At 34.7% G+C, this 15542-nt stretch overlaps 2 protein-coding genes across 2 annotated transcripts; one reads left to right on the forward strand and one right to left on the reverse strand.

The window, feature by feature from the left end:
• Window positions 1–350: 350 nt before the first annotated feature.
• Window positions 351–3088, reverse strand: LOC111992818 (mitochondrial inner membrane protease ATP23). Its single transcript, XM_024024677.2, has 5 exons — window positions 2902–3088; window positions 2590–2711; window positions 2068–2205; window positions 1898–1981; window positions 351–796 (listed from the first exon to the last, which is right to left on the reverse strand). Exons 1-5 carry the CDS (start codon window positions 3008–3010, stop codon window positions 662–664), a joined length of 588 nt encoding a protein of 195 aa, XP_023880445.1. The 5' UTR covers window positions 3011–3088; the 3' UTR covers window positions 351–661.
• A 10640-nt stretch (window positions 3089–13728) lies between these two features.
• On the forward strand, window positions 13729–14580 carry LOC112007007 (uncharacterized). Its single transcript, XM_024039327.2, has one exon. It carries the CDS (start codon window positions 13842–13844, stop codon window positions 14343–14345), a length of 504 nt encoding a protein of 167 aa, XP_023895095.1. The 5' UTR covers window positions 13729–13841; the 3' UTR covers window positions 14346–14580.
• Window positions 14581–15542: the final 962 nt, after the last annotated feature.

Below are 15542 nucleotides of genomic sequence, written 5' to 3' on the forward strand. Positions count from 1 at the left end.
TGAATTTGCTTCTCATGTCTAAGACTAGTCAGCCTTTTGTTTTCTTCCAGATTTGGACTTCCTTGGCAAGGCAGTTGTCATTTCAAAAGGCATTGAAATATGCATTCCACACACACCATTCTATTTCATCAGATCAGTTTAATTATGCAAAGCATAAGATGGTTTCAGATGAGGGTTTCAAACATGAGCACAATTGCAAATAACTGAAAGTTTTACAATTTGCATTTTTCTTAAGGAGTCAATTCCAGCAAAACATGCTCAGTACTCACATTCCAATCATCATAAATTGCATTCCTCTAATGACAGAAGCATTCGATCAGCATTATAACAAAAATACATGCTTCTTCTGATTGAAAAAGGCACAACTAATAAAGGGATTCTTATTTTTTGAATTTGAATTTGTCTCCGAGAAAGCATCAATCATTGGTGTACAATAATGTATAACATTCAAAAATGTAAAATTCTCTTTATGCAGTTATATCTCAGAGAAAATGGAGAAAGAATCTAAATAAAATGAGCTTTCTGATTGACTTAAGTCATGTCAACTCAAAAATAAGGGCATATTACTCGCTTCAAAGCCAGAGTCTGCTACAACACCATTCCTACAAGAAAACTGGAAGGGACAGCTGGTTTGGCATTGGCAAGAAGTGATCGGCATGTTTCAGGGAGCTCTGTCAAAGGGCTGTGTATCATTGTAACAAATATCCCAGACAGCTTCCATGGCATCCTTTGCAGCTGCTTCTGAGCAGTATGGGTTAGCAATCACCGATTTCATGACTCTTCTTCTCACACAGTCCTTCAAATGTCAAAATGAAAACCCATAACTGAATTAATCACATAACAAAAAATGCCTAAAAGACACCATAGCATAAAGAGTATTGCATTTGTTATGCAAATGGGCAAGAAATGAATTGGGCATAATTTAAGCTAGATGGTATATACACCTAGTTGACCATTGACCATTATAAATGACTTGCAATTTTCTATGTAACATACACACATGAGCACCTGTGCACATAGACACACACACCCGCCCATGCCCACACGTGCGCGGGGGGGTGGGGGGAGAGAGGGGAGATTATGAGGAATGTAATATGATCCTCAACTGTATGCAGAGTAATCATTTAGGTCCACTACCCTTAAATAGGTAGGGAATGAAATTTTTTACTAACATATTAACAATAACATGAGGAATTCCTTCTTATCATCAAATGCAGCAGTAATTCAGGCTACTTTCAAATTAGCCTATGTCATTCTCCGAAGTAAAGTAGTTACATTATCATTGCTGAATTCTTCAGCTCACAGAATGGTTTCCTGATAAGAAAAAGATAACCTTAATAAAACTACTTTTATACTAGGGTGGGGACTGAACATTAAGATTCCAGATCTCATTTTACAATTCTACCTAAGTCTCAGTCCTGTAAGCAAACATGCGATAAAGAGTTTAAGCTCTACTCAATATTTTAGTTAGTTTCCTAGTGGAACACTATCATGTACTCTAGAAGATATGATATCACTGTTGACTTTATGTAATGTAAGGGGGACTTGGCCATTTGTCATGAATCTTTGTGCTGTCACAGAGCATGTGAGCATCTCATATGGTTCAGATTTAGCATACTGCAGTCAGTAGCATTCTCATTCAAAAAGGAGTGGCATCCCTGTTATTTGTAATTGGTAACTGCAAAATTCAAGAGACTTAATTTTGCTGAATTGTCCCCATGTACATAAAAGTTTATGCTCTCTCTTTTTCAGTTACAAATTACAAACGGAATTTTTTGGCCTTTTGCAGACTTCCAAATTAAAAAAGGCTGCTAATCAGTTGAAAAGAGACCACTCAATGTTATCAGATTGTAAAGACAGGATAAGAGTAAAGTAAAGTAAAGTGGGGGAAGCTCACTTGTTCATGGCCTCGTAGCTTCATATAACCCCGCAGCAATTCCCGCTTGTAGTGGCAATCACCACTTAGATGACCGGCCCGAATCTGTTTATCGACAATAGAAACACATTCTTTCATTGAAAGAAAAAACAACCTGAGGATTAAAAAAGTTCCACCACACTGGCACACACCTCGCTGCAAGCATGGTGAGCACAGTTAGCCCAGTCCAAGTTTCCAGCACGGCAGTCATCATACGCGTGAATTAGCTCATGAATCACCACTTGGTTCACCTCGTCTTGAATGTTCATGTGATTACTACAAACCATAATCTAAAACACACACACACACACACACACACATGCAGAACCCCAACAAACCAAAAAAAAGAGAGAATTAGCCTACCATAGACTTTTTCCACCAATCATAGATAGATATATAACACTTATCCATACAATGTTCAAATATTCACTTCAGGCATGTACACACTGACTTTAACATAACATAATCATAACACAATGCCATTCTTGGACTAAACTCAATAAAAAAAAATTCAAAAAACAATACTATAACTTCATAAAATCCCAACTACAAATTAAAGCAAAATTTTCAATTACAAAATTACTAAATTCCAATGTATAATGCAAAAGCTCCAATTTTGCTAATAACAAAAAAACCAAAGAAAGACCAAATACAATTGAATAAATATTGAATACCCCTTCACCACGAACGTAACCGCCACTGATTTGCTTGTTACAATGGACGGCCTTGATGAACTTGTCCCCAAGTACACACCCAGATTTCTCCAAATGCTCCCTCAGAAACTTCACAATTGGAGCTATCACCAAAAACAAAAAAAAAAAAAAAAACAAAAAACCCACATGAAATGAAGTTATTTCTATCACTATTCCCTGTTTGGAAGCTCAGAATCAGTAGGAAAAGGCAATGAACTGGTGAAAGTTTCTAAAACCCTAAACCCTGATAAGTTTGTATTCAACAAAAAATAGAGAGGGTTTTTGAAAAATTACTTCGGAGACTTCTTTGGATCATGGATTGGCATTCCTCTATGGATCTACCGCCGTTGGAGGCGGAGGAGATGGGTCCGGATCCGGGTTCCGGGATGGGTTCCTCCGCCATTTTACCGTTTGATCTTTTTGGCAGAGGAGCTCTCTCTATCCCACACAACACAAAATGGTTTTTCGGGTCAACGGTCGGATCCGGCAGTTTAAAAAAACCAATGGGTTGGGCCTATTACTATTTTTTTTTTTTTTATAGCACTATTATTTATTATTATTATCTCTTTTGTTAAAATAGGTGACAAAATTTCCAATTCATAGCATATATAAAAACAAATCCAACCCATATAGATCGGGTTGAATTGAGTTTAGTAGAAGGGTTACACTTATATGTTTCATGTCTTACAACTTTTAAGCTTTTATAAATTATTTAAACATTTTTTTAATAAATTATTATAATTCACATAATATACTTAATACTAAATTTCAAATTTTATTCTCAAAAAACTAAAAAAGTTAAATTAAAAATATTTAAAATAATAATCATTATATGATGGGTTGGGTCATATGGGTTGAAAAACTATCGACCTAAACCCAACCCACTTGAAACTTAAAATAAAATTACAATCCGAGTTAGATGCACACCTTCTCTTATAAAGTCCGAATTTGATAAAAATTGAGTGTAAAACTCATGTTTTACATCATCCAATAAGAGATTGTCATATCAGTTTTTTACTTAAAACTCAATACATCCTACCACACATAATAACATCTCACAATAAACTCACACTTAAATTAGATTTTTCAAATGGGTATTAGAATTGATTAAGTGTGGTTGTACCTATTTTTTAATATATAATATGATGACGTGACATATTGGAATTGGAGAGAGTAAAACTTAGGTTTTACTCCATATAGTTATAGAATTTAATCTCTTACATCAAATATATAAAACAACTAAGTTTTTTTTAGTGATTTTTTTTTTTTAGAGAGTTTCAACTTATGATGTCTACCCTTGATGATAGCTCTTTATCATCAGACTAAGACACCAATCAGTTTTTTATGTAAGCAGGGATTAAACCCCAGATCTCTTATTCAATCATCAAATACTTTACCAATTGAACTAACTGGAATCCACATAAAACAATTAAGTTATTTTATCCTTTAATGAGAAGCTAGTTTATAGGCATTTTGGTTTGAAAATTTTGTCTTGTTTAATTAAGCATCCTACATTAAGGCTAGTTCAATCTAATTTAAAACTTAAGGCAATAGTTTTAAATAGGATATTTTATATTTAATTTTTATTATTTCATCTCAATATTTAAAGGGGAAATTGCACTTTACCCACTTGTGGTTTGACCCATTTTAACAATGTCCACCTTTGGTATAAAATTTATCACTTAACCCACCTGGGGTGGCCTCTGTTAAACTCCCGTTACCCACCTCTACTCTTTCCGTTAGAAAATCTCATTTATTATATAAGCCAAAATTAGAACCCAAATTGAACCCTAAAAACAGAATAAGCTCTCTCCCTCTCTCTACCTTAGAACCCCCAAAAATCCCCAAACCCATAAACCCTTTCTCTCTTTACTTTGATTGCCAAAGTGATCCGAACACTTGCAAGCAAGGAAGTGTGCTGAAGCTTGAGTTTTCCTCTATATCAGGTATGAAATGACTTTTTAGGGTTTACCATTGTTGTGTTTTTTCTTTTTCAATGTGTAACGATTGATGAATGTGATTCAGATTAAAGTTTTTCTATCATAAAATTAGTGGTTTACCATTGTTAGGTTTACCATTGGTGCGTTTGTTCTTTTATAGTTGACATTGATGACTGTGGTCCCTGTGAATATTTTGGTTAGATGCATCTTTAGGTTGTCTATGGTCCCATGGAGACAAATTGTTTAGTTGGTTGTGTTTCTTATCTTTGACCCCACATTAAATGGTACTTTATGTGCAACTGAAATTATTTTTCTTTTGTCAATGATTGGTGCTCTTTGTGCTTGTGTTGGTTATGTAGTTAATTACTGTTGTTTGTGCATGTGTTTTAACTCTTGCAGGTGACTGCTGAAATTCGTTTTGATTTTACTATTCACCATTGTGGGAATTTTGAGTGGAACCCCAGTTTAGAGTATTTAGGTGGTGAGGTATCTACAATGGGCAATGTTGATCCAGATCTACTAAGTCATTTTGATATACAAGACATTCGTGCTAAGGTTAGGGAACCCATTAATAGTAGGATTTATTATTTAATACTTGGTGGTGACTTAGAGCAAAGGTAAAGGTTAATTACTTCTGATGATGATGTGACCTACATGTATGAACTACATGCTGAATGGCTAACAAATGAAATCACACTTCATGTAGAACCTGAAGTTATTCCAATTGCTATTGAAGAACCTATAGTTGAACCAGATCAACCAATTGCAGTAGACCAGCCATGGGAAATGATGATGAAGATAATGATACTGATTGTGAGGAGGTGACTAACATTCTCTCTGTTAGATTATCTATGGTTGACTAAAATGATGTTAGTGAAGAACCTGTTGAGAATTTGAAGAACCTGTTGAGAGTTTAAAGGATGGTAGTGTTGGTGAAGTTGTGCATGTGGATGACCATGCTACTCATGGATAAAATGTGGATGACAATGCTACCCATGGACAAAATGTTGGTAGTGAAGATGTTCATGTAGATGAACCTGATTGGCAAGATGAAGGGTATGAAGGACCAGATTATCCTGATGACATATTTGGTGCTCAAATAAATGAGGTGCCCAATATGGGAGAGCATAAAAGAGATACTGAAAATGTAAATGAGGGAGAGCATTTGAAGAAGCCAGTTACAGATAATGGGAAGAGATTAGAAGCTGTTGCCAGTGATCCAGTTGCTAATGATGATGATTAGGCTAAAAAAGCTCTTAATGATGATGACACTAGGAGTATTAACAGTTTTGAGGATGATGATGAAAGGGTGATATGTCCAAAGTTTAATGAGAAAACTGGCATGAGTAACCCTCAGTTATGCAAGGGCATGAAGTTCTCAAATGGGAAGGTGTTTAGGGCTGCCTTGAGGGAATATGCAGTGCCAAAGCTTGTGGACATTAAGTTCAAGCTTAATGAAAAAATCAAAGTTTCTATCTACTGCAAGTATGAATATGGTTGGAGGGTATATGCATTACAGATTTCAGGGGAGTTAACCTTCTAGATAAAGACCATGGTTCCAACTTGTATACATAGGAGGACATTCAAGCATAGCTGGGTCACTTTTACATATGTGGCTAGGAAGTACTTGGAAGATTTCAATAAAAACCCTGATTAGGCAATTTCTGGTGTGAAGCATCGAGTTATGCAGGATGTGTCTGTGGACTTGAACATAAACCAAGTGTATAGAGTTAAGAGAAAAGTTAGAGAGTTCATACTAGGTGATGAGAGGTTGCGGTATGGGAAGCTTACGGACTATACTGAGATGATAAGAGTAACTGATGTGGGGAGTAAGGTGATTCTACAAACTGAGATTACTGAGTCTAACACACAACCTAAGATCAAGAGGATATATGTGAGATACAATGCACAGAAAGTTGGATTCTTGGGGGGTGCAGGCCACTTGTAGGATTAGATGATTGCCACTTGAAGGGCAAGTTTGTTGAACATATATTATCAACAACTGCAAATGATGGGAATAACAATATTTTTCCTGTTGCATTAAGTGTAGTTAAGTAATAAAATAAGGATTTTTGGTATGGTTTTTACAAACATTTGCAAATGATATTGGGAGGCCAGATGAGCTAAATCTGGTGTTCATTTCAGATAAGTAGAAGGTAATACAATTCACTTGCTTTTTGAGATTTCTGTTTGTTCTTAGTCATTACATTTCTACTTTTTGAAAGTTTTGTTTTTGTTCTTAGGCAGATGATGTTCATTTTTGTTCTTTGGATGTTTTTTTTATTATATTTATGATAACCAGGGATTGATACCTGCCATGGAGATGCTGTTTCCAACAGTTGAATATAGATTCTGTGTGAAGCATATTTACAACAGTTTTAAGTTAAACTTCAAGGGTTTAGAATTGATGGCTGCATTATGGAGGTATGCCGTAGCAACAACAGTTAGAGAGTTTGAGAAGAGAATGCAAGATATGAAGGAATTGGACAAAAAAGCATGAAAGTATCTAGCAGACATCCAACCAACCCAATGGACTAAGTCACATTTCACTCTAAAGGCCATTTCTGATTGTTATGTGAACAATCTTAGTGAGTCATTTAATTCTATGATACTAGAAGCTAGGGATAAGCTTATCATTGTCATACTAGAATGGATTAGGGTTAGGTTGATGACTAGAATGTATAATAAGAAGACTTGGATTGAAAAATTCACTAGTGACATATGTCCAAACATAGTGCAAAAGTTTAAGCAGTTGAAAGTTGATTCTAAGTCATTTTATACTGTTCCATCAGGTTGCTATATATATGAGGTTGATAATGAATATGAGAGGCATGTGGTTAACCTTACAAGAAAGTGTTGTACTTCTAGAGTTTGAGATTTAACAAGAATCCCATGTAAACATGGTGTTGCAGCAATTTATAAGAACCTGGAGAGGCCCAAGGATTATGTGCATGCATGCTATAGAAAAGATGCCTATGTGGTTGCATATAAGAAGATGATTACCCTACTGCCTGGCCAAGATGAATGAGTTGAAACCAGCAAACCTGCCTATGTTGCTCCAATTGTGTATAAGCCTCCAAGCAGGCCACCAATGAAAAGGAAGAAAGATGCAGATGAGTTAAACAACTCATACAAAGTTTCTAGGTCAAATAGACCTATAAAATGTGGGTTTTGCCATAAGGAGATGCATAATTCAAGGAGGTGTAAAGCTGGAATAAGTGGTGAGACACCATGGCAAAGGAGATAGAGACTTAAAAGGAAAAAAAGAATTGTAAGTAAAGTATGAATGTGTTTACTATGACAATTATATTACAAATTTATTTATGATGCAAGATAATTCTTTTTGTAGGGACAAGGAACAAGCACTGACCAACCAAGTTAGGGTGCAACTTCAGTACCCCAACTAGCAAGTTAGCCACCTAGGCAACCACCACGGAGGTTTGCAAGGAAGTCACCCTGGTTTGGCAGCCACCCTAGTTTGCCAACCAACTAGCCAGCTAGCAAGTCAGCCACTTAGGCAACCATCAAGGAGGTTTGCAAGGTAGCCACCCTGGTTTGCCAACCAGGCAAGCAGGCAGCCAACCAACCAACCAGCCAACATGTCAACCACTAAGAAGGTTTGCAAGGCAGCCAACTACCTAGGCAATCAACCAGGCAACCAATCAATAAGCAAGGCAGTCAACAAGATTAGTAAACAAGAAGGCCAACTAGGTAACCACCATTCAAGCAAGACAGCCACCAAGATCTACAAACAAGGTAGCCAACCAGGCAGCCAACCAATAAGCAAATCACCCACCTGGACTAGTAAACAAGATAGCCAACCAGCAAGTAAGGCACCCACCTAGACCAGTAAATAATGCAGCCAAGCAGACAACCAATCAAGCAATAAGTGGGGTAGCTAGCCATTCAACAAGAAAGCTAACCACCCATCAAGCAAGTCAACCAACCATAAAAGCAAACAATGAGGCAACCAACATGCAAACCTTACACACAGCCAACTGAAATATCTACTTCAGTTTCAAGTAGACCACCACCATCTGCAGTAGATTCAAGCAGATCACCACTAAGTAAAGCACCCATAGCTCAATAGTTCTCATGCAACCAGTCCATCTCTCATACTCCTAAGGAAACATGAGACACAAGAAAATCTCTATTTTAAGTATATACACAAACACAAACATCACCCTTTATACTTACATAAATTACTAGATTAAGTCTTGATATGGAGTTGCTATATTTTTTGCAGCCTCCAAGGTGGTTGGTACCACCAAGAGTAGTTGGGAGCAGTCATTTGTTCTCATATGGGAGAGGAGGTGGATTAAGAGCTGAGACATCTGGTGTAATGTTCTCAACAAGGGATAGTATGCAAGGCAAGGATAAGGATAAAGGTATCGGTAGGGGGAAGGGCAAGGTCTTTGGGAAATGAAGGTTGGAGAATGTATCAGCAGAAACTTTATTTTACTTTTTTTGTTATTGTGCATGTCTGATAATGGCATGTCACCACTTTTTTTGTTATTGTGCATAATTTTCTATTGTAAAGTTATTTTGTTATTGTCTTAGTGGAGACAGAACTACCTATTATTGAAGTACTCTGGCAATGTTTAGCCATTAGTATTAGGTGAAGTCCACTTGTTTTGAACAATACTTATTATATATGTATGGAATGGTACTCTTACTTTAAAACATACTTCTTTATGCTTCTTTATTTGATGTAAACAGAATCTTGTGGGGTGCATGTGCAATTTCCCCTTATATAAAGAAGAACAAATTGCATACCCTATTCAAATTACAAGAACACATTACATAAAAAAACACATTATAAGGCAGTATTACACATTACATAAACAAGGCAGCATGCTCTATTCAAATTACAAGATCACATTACAAGGCAGCATTACACATTACGTAAACAAGGTAGCATTACATAAACAAGAACATATTACATAAAGAAGAACACATCATATAAAGAACACATTGCATACTCTATTCAAATAAACAACAACATTACATAGTGCCAAATACATGGAATACACTTGTCAAAAGTGGTAGTACCCAAAATTATACAATAACTACAATAGCTTGCCTTCAAGGCAAACTCAATAGCTTTATTCCAAATTCTCCCATCCTACCAGAAAATATAAAAAAATAGCAAAAAAACTCTATGACACAACAAGTGCAAATTTGTACTTCAGTAACTTCTCTTTAGCTATCATCTCTCTCACCCTAAATTTTTCTTCCCTTCGCTTGGCTACTCTTTCCCTCTCAATAGCTGCTATTTCCCTATCACTAGCCTCATTTTCCTTTTCCTGTGCTACTCTTACTTGATTCTTGTACATATTGAATCTTGCAAGGACAATGAGTACAACTTCAAACCCACGCTTACATGTTTTGCCATCCAACTACCTAAAGTATTTACAAGTAGGTTCATCATCCTACAAACAAAATCAAATTAGGGTTATTCAAAAAGCTAACAAAACCAAAATACCATCAAAACCACACAAAAAAGAAAAGGAAAAAAAAAAAAATGAAAACCAACTGTTACTCACCACATCATAATAGCTGCACTCATAAAACCTTCTCCCAAAATTGTTTAAGGTTAAAGCAGTCCGTAGCTGACAACGGTCAGCAGAACATGAATGGTGACTGGAACCTGAGTAATAACTTGAAAAAGACATGTTCGTATTTCACTTTGGCAATCAAAGTACAGAGAGAAATGGGTTTGGGGATTTTTAGGGACCTTGATATAGAAGAAAACCCAAACTTCAATACACCTCCTCCTTGCTTGCAAGTGTTCAGATTTCACTTTGGCAATCAAAGTAAAGAGAGAAAGGGATTATGGGTTTGGAAATTTTTGGGGATTCAAAGGTAGAGAGAGGGAGAGAGCTCGTTCTTTTTTTAGGGTTCTATTTGGGTTCTAATTTTGGCTTATATAGTAAAGGAGATTTTCTAACGAAAAGGGCATAGGTGGGTAACGAGAGTTTAATGGAGGCCACCCTAAGTGGGTTAAGTGATAACTTTTTAAACCACAGGTGGACACTGTTAAAACAGGCCAAACCACAGGTAGGTAAAGTGCAATTTTCCCATATTTAAATGATTATAGTTTCTTTAGATACAAAATTATTAAATAAGTTTTTGCATTTAGACTTTAGAGAGAAGGCAACATCTCTTGGAAAACATGCCACGATTTTTGTTTCTTTCTTTTTGATTTTGAAACTATTTTCTTTTCAATTGATAACATGGTTAATTCAATCTATCTATCCATTTTAATTTTTTTATAATTATTTCTATCAAACCAATTATTAGGATGGTCTTTTTTATTTATTTATTTTTATATTGGGATTGAAACCTTTTTTTTTTTTTTTTTTTCCTTTTGAAATTATCTTATGCACTCACAAGATGTTTTATTTATTTATTTTTATATTGGGATTGAAACCTTTTTTTTTTTTTTTTTTTCCTTTTGAAATTATCTTATGCACTCACAAGATGTGGCCCTTTTTATTGTGACAAGTCTTTTCTTATTGGAGAGCCTCAGGATAGAGCCCCATGTTTTTTGCATTCTTAGTTAGGGTTGAATTTGTATTTTAAGAACTCATTAAAATTAAAATAAATTTGTTGAAGTTGTAATGTAGGTGTTTATCATATTTAATAAAATACACTATGGGTTTAATACTGTAAGTATACGGACGTGTATAATTCGGTATCTTTCAGAGAAAGTACGTTTGAAAAATTCGACATAAAGATATGAAAATGAATAAAGAATGATACGAGTAAGTTACGTTTATTTAAAAAAAAAAATTCTAAACAAAAATATGGAAACATTTACCATATATGTTATTGAGATTAATACTATAATCTTTATATCATGACCTTTAACTTTTTTCAAATGTGATTTAATCCATAGAACATCCAAACAAATTTTTTTTAGGTATGTTAGGGCTATTACAAATTTTACTACATAGGTATTGATGTGTCAATAGTCATTAAAAAATAAAAAAATAAAAATTCAAACAATCATTTAGTATCGTGTTGTGGTCACATCAATCTCATTCATTGACACATTAACTTGTAAATTTTTTGTAGTAAAAATTTGTACTCCATTTTTAGCCCTTTTTTTTTGTTAAGGAACTATAATGCACCGACTTAAAGCAACATTAACAAATTGGGATTTGTATCTGGCAGCTTTAGTTTTTAATTTTGGGTAATTAGGATTTTAATAAATTAATAAAATATTCATTAGAAACTTTTTTTGTTAGTGTTTTATAAAAGTGCGTTTCAATATAAGTGTTTTACTTTATTACCACCATGCACCTTTGGCGCGATAATCACTCTACAAATATAAGTACTTGTGAAGCGTGGGAGATAAAGGCCAGTGTTCAAGTCTCAATGAGAGAATTTCACACACACACACACATATATATATATATACGTAAATTAGATTAGAGTAGAATTTCTATTTTGTTTAATATATATATATATATATTACTTTATTGTTATCATATATGAGATAATAGATATGTACAATATGTTATACTCCCTTTGACTTTAGATAGGATTGCTAGTTTCTAGATGGCAAATGGATTGGCAAACTTCAAAATTTTGTTATCTTTATATCCATATTTTTGAGCAGTCGATTGTTATGACTTATGAGAGACGATTATTACGGAATTTAACTTTCAAATTTAAACGCGTAACATACACGTTTTTAACTAACTAGGGTGTTTTCAGTCCAAAAAAAAAAAAAAAAAAATAAAAAAAAAAAAACTAACTAGGGTGTTTATCACAAATTAAGATTTTTTAAAAATGCATTCAATCTTTGTAATTTGCTTTATGATGATGTACTGGTGATTATTTACACGGCTTGTTTAAAATTTGTACGACATGTATACATGCACAAAGGGAAATCAACTGAGTTAGATAGCAACGATATGATGTCAACTTAATATTTCTAATATTTGATATTTCTAAAGCTTAAATCAGTACTTAAACGATGTTTTCTATTAATAATAGTATCTTTGTAGGATTTTTCATTTTTCTCATAGCTTGGGTCTTAAAATTATTAGTGTAACTGTGTGTATATATATATAGAGAGAGAGTGTGTGTCTCAGATTGGCTTCATTTGCTCTGAGTTCAACAATTTCTACAATTTAGGGTAAGGGGCACGTTCATCATGCATTCTCTTATATAAAAAATTCAGTGGTCATGACCGTAAACATCATGAACTTAAGCTGTTTGTTATAAGTGAGATCATATTGTGGATGAATTCATTTTCATCACTTTAGAGCATTCACATTAGCTCATATATAAAATCTTGTCTATTTTAGCATATATATATATATATATAAGAGCCTACTTTTTCTATTTTATGCAATCACTATATATCTGTTATAAGTGAGATCATATTGTGGATGAATTCATCCTCATCACTTTAGAACATTTGCATTAGCTCATGTATAAATTCTTATCTATTTTAGTATAAGAGCTTACTTTTTCTATTTTATACATTCATTTTTCAAAAACTCTTACCTCATATCATCTATTTTACATTCTATTTTATTTAAATAATCAGCTGTTATTATTTATTTAATATTATTTTCATAAAGTGAGATACTGAGATATTTAATTTAAATAATCAGCTGTCGTTATTTATTTAATATTATCTTCATAAAGTGAGATACTGAGATAAAGAGAAAGAGAAAGAGAAAGAGGGAAAGGAATTTCATAGGAATTCAATTGAAATACAAATCAATATATCTCCAACTCATTCATTATGTAAGTCCGTAATTTATATATAAAACTTGAACATCCTTTTCAAGTTTTGTGTCATTAATTCCAATTTAGATCTCCAACCTGGAATTATATTTGTGATCGTGTTCTAAATTATATATAGGAGCTGTATATAAAAGTTACAACTGGTTTGAGCCTCCCCCAACCACAAAAAGTCTCATTCTAAGAAAAGAAGACGAACCTGCATGCTAGTTGTCACAAGGCCACCAAACCCGGTCACCCAAATAGTAACACCCCCCTCCTCTCTCTCTCTCTCTCCTCTCCTTCACCCTACAACCAACAAACCAACTGTCTAAACCGAACAAACACCCTTCTTCTCTCTTCCTCTCCATACATTTCCCTATCTTCCCTCCCACCCTTAATCCTATATATTCTCCTTTTCCTCACCACCCTTTTATTCATTCTTTGGTGTGCAGTGTTTCTCTATATATCTTAGAGAAGTACTGCAATCTTAAGAATCCTAATCTACCATATTACGTCCACAAATAAAATAAAATAAAAACAATCAACATGGCACGTCAAGTGATTGTTCTTGCTCTCATTTTCCTTGTGGCTGCTGGTTTTGTAGCAGCTCAAGATGATGGATCTCCTAGTACTCCCCCCACCGTCTCGCCTGCGCCGCAATCCCCGCCTACCACTCCATCATCTTCACCTGCAGCCCCCGTCCCCGTCTCTCCTCCTACCTCCACCCCTGCTCCCATCAACCCCCCCTCCCCCACGGAGGCACCTAGGTCTGCCCCTGCCGCCCCTCCCCCTTCTACCACACCCGTCTCCCCTTCTCCCAGTGATGATGGTGGTGACGACTTTACCCCAGCTGCTTCCCCCAGTGACGACGATGTCTCATCTCCCCCCGCCCCTGGGAGCGTCTCAACCCCCGTAGGTGGCCCCGCCGAAGGACCTACATCTGATGATGGGGCCCCGGCTCCTGCAACCCCCACAGACAGCGGCGCCACTACTCTTAAGGCCTCCCTTGCTGTCGGAGCTACCATCGTTGCTGGCTTCTTCGCCTTTTAAGCTAGACAGTTAACATGTTTTTTTAATGAAGATATTGTTATCGGACTTATCCTTTGACCGTGTATGCATGTTACTTGGTTATGTGTTACCATTTGCTTTATTCATTTGTGTATTAGCTTTTTAATTAAGAGGAAGCCATTTAAGTACTTGAAGAAAGGGTCCTCTTGGTTTACTTTTAAAACTGAGATAGTTTGTATTTCATTTTAATAATGTTTTCATTCTTTTTTTTTCCTTTTTCTTTTTGGGTTACACATGTATGTGCTTTTCTTGGGTAACATATAAACAATTTGATAGGAAAAACAATTCATTTGCACTTTTGAGATTTCAAATGCATTTTAGATAATGTGATTAACGTTGCTTCAAATTACCATATAATATAATTTATATTTGCATGTCAATAACTTTGTAGATTTTGTCAATATAGTTTTGCTTATTTTTGTTGTTGATTTTTTATAACTCTCAAATTCGAGTCTTCTAATGAAATCTTTTTACCAGTTGGCTAGCAGCTGGACAGCATAGCATAGAAACTGACCATCATTAACTAATTAATATTCAATTGAAAAATTCTTGGTTTACATTATACTAACAATAATCAATGTAAACTTACAGTTTAGATACACAAATGTGGCAAATGTTATTATATGGTTTTTGCAAATGTGTACAACATTTACTGCATTTTGTATGTATACAATGTAAACCTATAAAAGTCTTAGACAATTCTCTCTTTCTTATTTTTTATTTTTATTCTAAGTATTAAGAGTTAGACATATTTTTGAACATATTTTCATACTTTATAACCACATTTGAAATTCAGCCTCTTGACAAGATTTCTTCTAATTTAAAATCTTTCTGAACCCTATCAACCTGACAATCTCTCGATTCTCAAAAAAAAGAAAGAAAGAAGAAAAAAAGAAGAAGACAATCTCCCAATAGATACTGGAATGGCCAACTCTAATGATAGTCTATAAAAATAATAAGGAAATAAAACTGGGGGAAGAAAATTGAAAAGAATCCAATATTCAAATAAATTTGGGGATTTGTAAGATTTCGGTTTCCATTTTGAATGTCGTATGAGAGAAGGAAAAATTCATAAACATTATACATGTATATAATTATATATGCCTTCAATACCATTTATCTAATAGATCTTTATCAATTTTATTTATATAATGTGGTTCGGTCATTTGAAATGGAACC

This window comes from Quercus suber, unplaced genomic scaffold (assembly GCF_002906115.3).
Source record: "Quercus suber isolate HL8 unplaced genomic scaffold, Cork oak 2.0 scaffold_188, whole genome shotgun sequence".
In the NCBI taxonomy this organism is placed as follows: Eukaryota; Viridiplantae; Streptophyta; class Magnoliopsida; order Fagales; family Fagaceae; genus Quercus; species Quercus suber.